The 5560-nt window shown below is 36.0% G+C and overlaps 1 protein-coding gene across 1 annotated transcript in view; it reads right to left on the reverse strand.

The window, feature by feature from the left end:
• The window catches only part of LOC106469316 (semaphorin-2A-like), a 36127-nt gene extending 33816 nt beyond the window's left edge, over positions 1–2311 (reverse strand). The window contains exon 1 of the mRNA XM_022397809.1: positions 1831–2311. Within this exon, the coding sequence (XP_022253517.1) occupies positions 1831–1975 (145 nt within the window). The 5' untranslated portion in view covers positions 1976–2311. The remainder of the gene's footprint in view (positions 1–1830) is intronic.
• Between the last annotated feature and the right edge of the window lie 3249 nt (positions 2312–5560).

Genomic DNA, 5560 nt, shown 5'->3' on the forward strand with positions numbered 1-5560 from the left:
TTCAATGTAAGGAACTAACCGTAACACCTTTCACCTTATCTGGATTTCTGATCCCACCCTCTATCTGCAACACCACTGGAAGAAAATGAACTGATCACAAAAGCTGGCATTAGCTGGACGTGCCATATGGCGAGAACTACAGGAAAAAATACACAAAATACCACTGAACTTTAGACGTTGGCCTTTCTTCGAAATCGAATACAATATTTAAGGTGAAGTTACACCGTACTTTAAAAAACATTTTTACATCTTCAATTGCAGCAGACAAATGATAGTTCCAGAACCACGTGTCATGCGCACGAGATCGAAATATAGGACCATTTCGCTTCGCGAAGAACGCACGAAGATACAAGGGTTTGTGTTGTTTAGACTTACAACTAACGATTACAGACGTTTTTTTATATATCATGTATATTAACCTGTGACGTAAAAACGGCAAAGTCTACATAAATAATTTTATTTATAGAGAGAGAGAGACAGAAAATGAGAAATTCATACAATATTTGGCAGACTAAAAAAGCGAAATTTGAGCAAATAAGCAACGAAACATACATATTTATATGTACTGTTCTCAAAATACAATACACATTATGTGTGAACAAAAGTATAAGGTTAAAACGTGTTGGCGAGACTAGCTTACGGTCTTTTTTCATATATTTTTAATCTATTCTAATCTAAATTTACTAAATTAATTCGTTCTCGCACTGTTCCGTCTTATCCTTTAGTCAAGTAACACGTTCTCGAGCCACGTGTTGTTGTTTTTTTTTACATTCGTCATTTCAATGGTTTTATACTCTATATATTTATAAAAGTCTTTGGTTCTCTATAACCTCAACGGAGGACCGAAACGTTTTCAAATTCATCAAGAAATTCCATTCAATTTCCCAAGTGTTTCAACTTATTTTCTTTTGTGTACTTTGAAATACAGTCGGTTTGTTTTCTTCTTGAACACGTCTCTTATTAAAGCGTAAAAACAAAAACACAATTCCATCTACACTATTTAATCAAGAGAAAGTGACAGCTGTCATTCAAAGTGACAGGAAAGGTTATTAGTCATTTCTCACAATAGATGCCCGTATGTTCAGGTTTTCTTACTTGTAGTATAACTACACGATCTCAGGGCGACGAAATAAAACCGTTAACAAGCAGTCAACAATGGTTCCATCCATTCAACAATGAAATGTACGCCTATGTAGGACGTTTGTGTATAATACGGTCTCGAATAACGACAGTGTATCGTTCCGCTTAACTCACGTGGAACTCCTTTAATCTAAATGTGGCTGTAAATCATCACTTCTGTCAGAATACACGAGGAATTTCGCTGTAGATATAGTACGAAAGAAAACATAATCCGCACGTGTAACTTAAAACTGAAATTAAGCCGACAACAAAAATAAAAAAACCCTAAAGGTTCGAAAATAGCTTAAATTAAAAACAGATAAGAAATAAGCAACAATCTCGAGTGTCTGGGGCTTTTGCCTCTGGTCTGCTATTATTATTATTATTATTATTTTATAGGGGTTCAGTCCCAAAATCCCCGCCAAAGAGTTAAAACTCTGTCCATAGAGTTACTAATTTTCTGTTAGTGCCACTGAAGTGTAATATGCGCCACAAATTTGACACTTTTCTTTAATTCCTGTATATTTACACAACCAACGTTTTGCATCAATAAAGTGACGTCACGAGTAAAAAAAAACACAAACAATAAATGATGTTCATATCACGCAGACAGAGATTTAACGCTTATATCTAGTTAACAAGACAGAGATTGATAAACATGTCGATTAACTGATCGATAACTTGAAGAAAATTCTTGAGCTAATTGCTTACCATGGTGAGTCGTTGTATCCAGCTTCGGAATCATCCCCAGGGCTGGTGACAGTGGGATCCACGCCCACAGCAACACATTCAGAGTTGTTAGGGCGCAAGACATGTAGATATTCGGGAGTAGTTCTCTCTTGTTTCTGAAGACCATTCTCCGAGAATAAGAACCCCTGAGGTCCAGTTTTTTTAATCTTCCTTATAACTCGCGATAGACTAGCTGCATGTGTTTACTACATGCGAGCAGGCCAGACAACGAAACGCTTCTGCCAGTCACCCGATGCTCGCGCGAGAGTTTCGAGGAATCCCTTTGCGTGTAGTTTCGAGAATATTTCTAAGCTGGAGAACGCTCAGCCGCAGACCCCGTGTATCACGTTTTCCACTCCTCTTAGTCGACAGGTAACAAGGCTCCCCGACGAATGTAAGGCTCTGACCTGATGTCACCTAAAAATAAAGAAGTCTTTTTTCAATGAATACTGCTAAACAAACCGCCATCAATAAACGCTCCTCCCAATGAATTCTGCTGTTAACCAATCACGCAATATATAAATAGACGACCCCTGATCCAGGGTCTCCAATCATCGACATATTGTTGTAATAAGTACTTTTTTATGGTTATGTTCATCCCCGCCCGTTCTCTCGTGCTTTTCTCCGTTAAAACTGTCCTAACCACATAACTTCTCTTCAAACAAAGCCTGACAGGATAATTTACTAACTTTAACAAAACCCAGCCCTAGAAGTTATTCCTAATAACACCACGAGATGGCGAGTCACCTTATCGCCACGAGATACGTCGTTATTCATGTAAATTCAGCTGCGGGCTCATACTACGTGAGCTGTATGCTCATTATTATTATTTTTTTTTTAACAACTCGCAAGTAAAGTTAAACATTACCTTACACCACTACATAGGACCGACCCCGCGTGAGAGTTCGTCAGACTCATCACTGCATTTTGTGGTTTGATCGATTCGAAAAATGTCTTTTTTTCTTCCTTTCTCTGTTCGTGTAAGGTATAATTCAGGTTGAAAATGCCAATTTGTTTTATTTCTTCTGTGAAGTTAGATTATAATTAAACAACAAACGTTTCTATAGAACATCATCAAAAAATAGGTTTAGGTTTCTCTCAAATTAGTTATAACTAAAATGTTTTCAAACACTTAAGCGATAAAGTTCTAAAAGACGAAAATTCACAACAAACAAGACAAATAAAAAATTGGGAATTTCAAAACCCGTAAATATAGGATCGTAAAAAAACAAAAGTTGGAAACAAGGCTGGAAATACTGTAGACATTATTTATTCAAACTACAAACCCCTATTTTGACTCCATGTTGTTATCTAGAATTACATTTGGTGGAGTCAAAGTAGGAATTTGTAGTTTGAGTAAATAATGTCTACAGTATCTCCAACTTTGTTTCCTTACTTCTTTTACGATTGTAGATTTTTTTAAGTTCCTAATTTTTTATTGATCTTGTTTGCTGTTTTTTTTATGCTCAACTATGGGCAAAGGATTACTTACTATGGAAGCTAACTTTATACGTTGTATTGATAATAAACATAGCTAGTAGCTAGCTGATACTGTTCATGATGATTTACTGTAGTTATTGACTAGTTGATCGCATGATTCGAGATGTAAAATGTTAAGCTGCAGCTAGATATTGTTATGGAGATTTGTTTGAGAATACAGTTAGCATTTATAGTTTCTGTATAACTAAATTCTCTATATATAATGCATAGCAATGGGCAAATATATGCCTAGATTAAGACACAACCCTCACTAAGGGCATATAGAATTTTACCAATAGAAAAGCAGCCTTTTCAAATAAAAAATATACATCTACAACTTCGCTTTAAATAAACCTTTGTGTATTTCAAAGTACTCAACTCACTTCATACATGATATAGGGGTTTGTTTTTGTTTGTTTTGAATTTCGCGCAAAGCTACACGACGGCTATCTGCGCTATCCGTCCCTAATTTAGCAGTGTAAGACTAGAAGGAAGGCAGCTAGTCATCACCACCCACCGCCAACTCTTGGGCTACTATTTTACCAACGAATAGTGGGATTGACCGTCACATTATAACGCCCCCACGGCTGAAAGGGCGAGCATGATTGGTGGGACGGGGATTCGAACCCGCGACCCTCAGATTGCAAGTCGAGTGCCTTAACCACCTGGCAATGGTTAGAGAGTTCTTCATAATATACGAGTCAAACAACAAAATATATATTTTAAAATACCATTAATATTAAATTAATTACTGCACTGGTGGAGTTCCCTATTTATTTTACATACGGAAAAAAACTAATTTAAGCAGTGTTTTTTGAATGTGGTATGTTTTAATTCCTGCCGTATCTGTCACCAATATTTATAAATACTGTTGTTTACCATCATGTTGTGTTATAGGAGTCGTGTGTTGGGGGAGGGGTAGTTATAACCAGGGGTCGCACGCACTCTGGAATTCCTGGAAAATCCTGAACAAAATTGTGATCCATGGAAAATGCTGAAACTTCTGGAAATTACATTATGTCCCCCGGAAAAGTGCTGAAACTCCTGGAAATTACATTATGTCCCCCGGAAAAGTGCTGAAAACTCATGGAAATTATCTTGTATCCCCCGGCAAAGTGCTGAAAACTCTGAGAATGATTTTATATCCACTGGAAAAGTGCTGGTATTTGTATAGATGTGGTTTTTCTTCACAGCTACAAAATAAAAACGGTAACCTAGTTACAGTGACGTCACATCTCATTGCTAGCCATGCTTTCAAGAACACATTATTACATGTTTTTATTTTTAAATATATATTTTTACCACGCGTTTCTTTATAATTTGAGAAAGAAATATGTTTGAGTTGATGTTAATCGACAAATTAAGGAGATCAGTGTTAATTTTTAAAAGTTAGGAATTATTTTATTACGTTAATTAAGTTAGAGCTATAGACACAGCGGATAAATTTTAGTAATGTCCCCATCAGTACTGGGAATCTAACAAAAAGTTTTTGGCAAAGGGGGGCACGAAATATTTACAAGGTTTCTCCCAAAACACTTCTGTCAGTAATAAGAAAGTTCCACGTGCTGTCCACGGTCTCTATTGGGAAAATGAATGATGATTTATTAGTACTGCAGAATGACAGCCATTGAAACACTGTAATATTTTTTTGTCGTGCAACGTAAAGATCTTAGGTCGGTGTAATATTAATCAAAAAGGCATTGGACAGGTGGCTTGGCAGGCTTATCAACTGGAAACGTTCAGTTAGATCAATTTAAAAAGTACTCTTTTATTGTTAAGCGCATAGCTACACAATCTGTGCTCTGCCCACTGCAGGTATGGGAACCCGATTTTTAGAGATATAACCCCTCAGACTTACTGCTGAGCTACGGTTGGACTTAAAAGGACCTGTAATAAATTCGATAAAGTTTTATTTGAACTTTATAATCACGAATCAAACAAGGATGACTTAGTTAATACCGTAGAATAAGTTCGTATGTTTCAGATTTTAAAATAAAAAAAAGGTTTAAATATATACATATATATATATATTTTTAAAGTTTAATGAAACAAAGAGTAAGTGAATTCATTAATGATATGAAGTAAAAAATTGTTATCAGATCAAGCAGTTGAAATCCACGCACAACCAAGTAATTGGTAAAGAAACACCACCTTAGTGGGAACCATGTATTATAAAAGTAACACTATCTTAGTGGGAACCATATGTTATAAAATAAACATTATCATAGTGGGG

Source organism: Limulus polyphemus, unplaced genomic scaffold, assembly GCF_000517525.1.
Source record: "Limulus polyphemus unplaced genomic scaffold, Limulus_polyphemus-2.1.2 Scaffold3421, whole genome shotgun sequence".
Classification (NCBI taxonomy): Eukaryota; Metazoa; Arthropoda; class Merostomata; order Xiphosura; family Limulidae; genus Limulus; species Limulus polyphemus.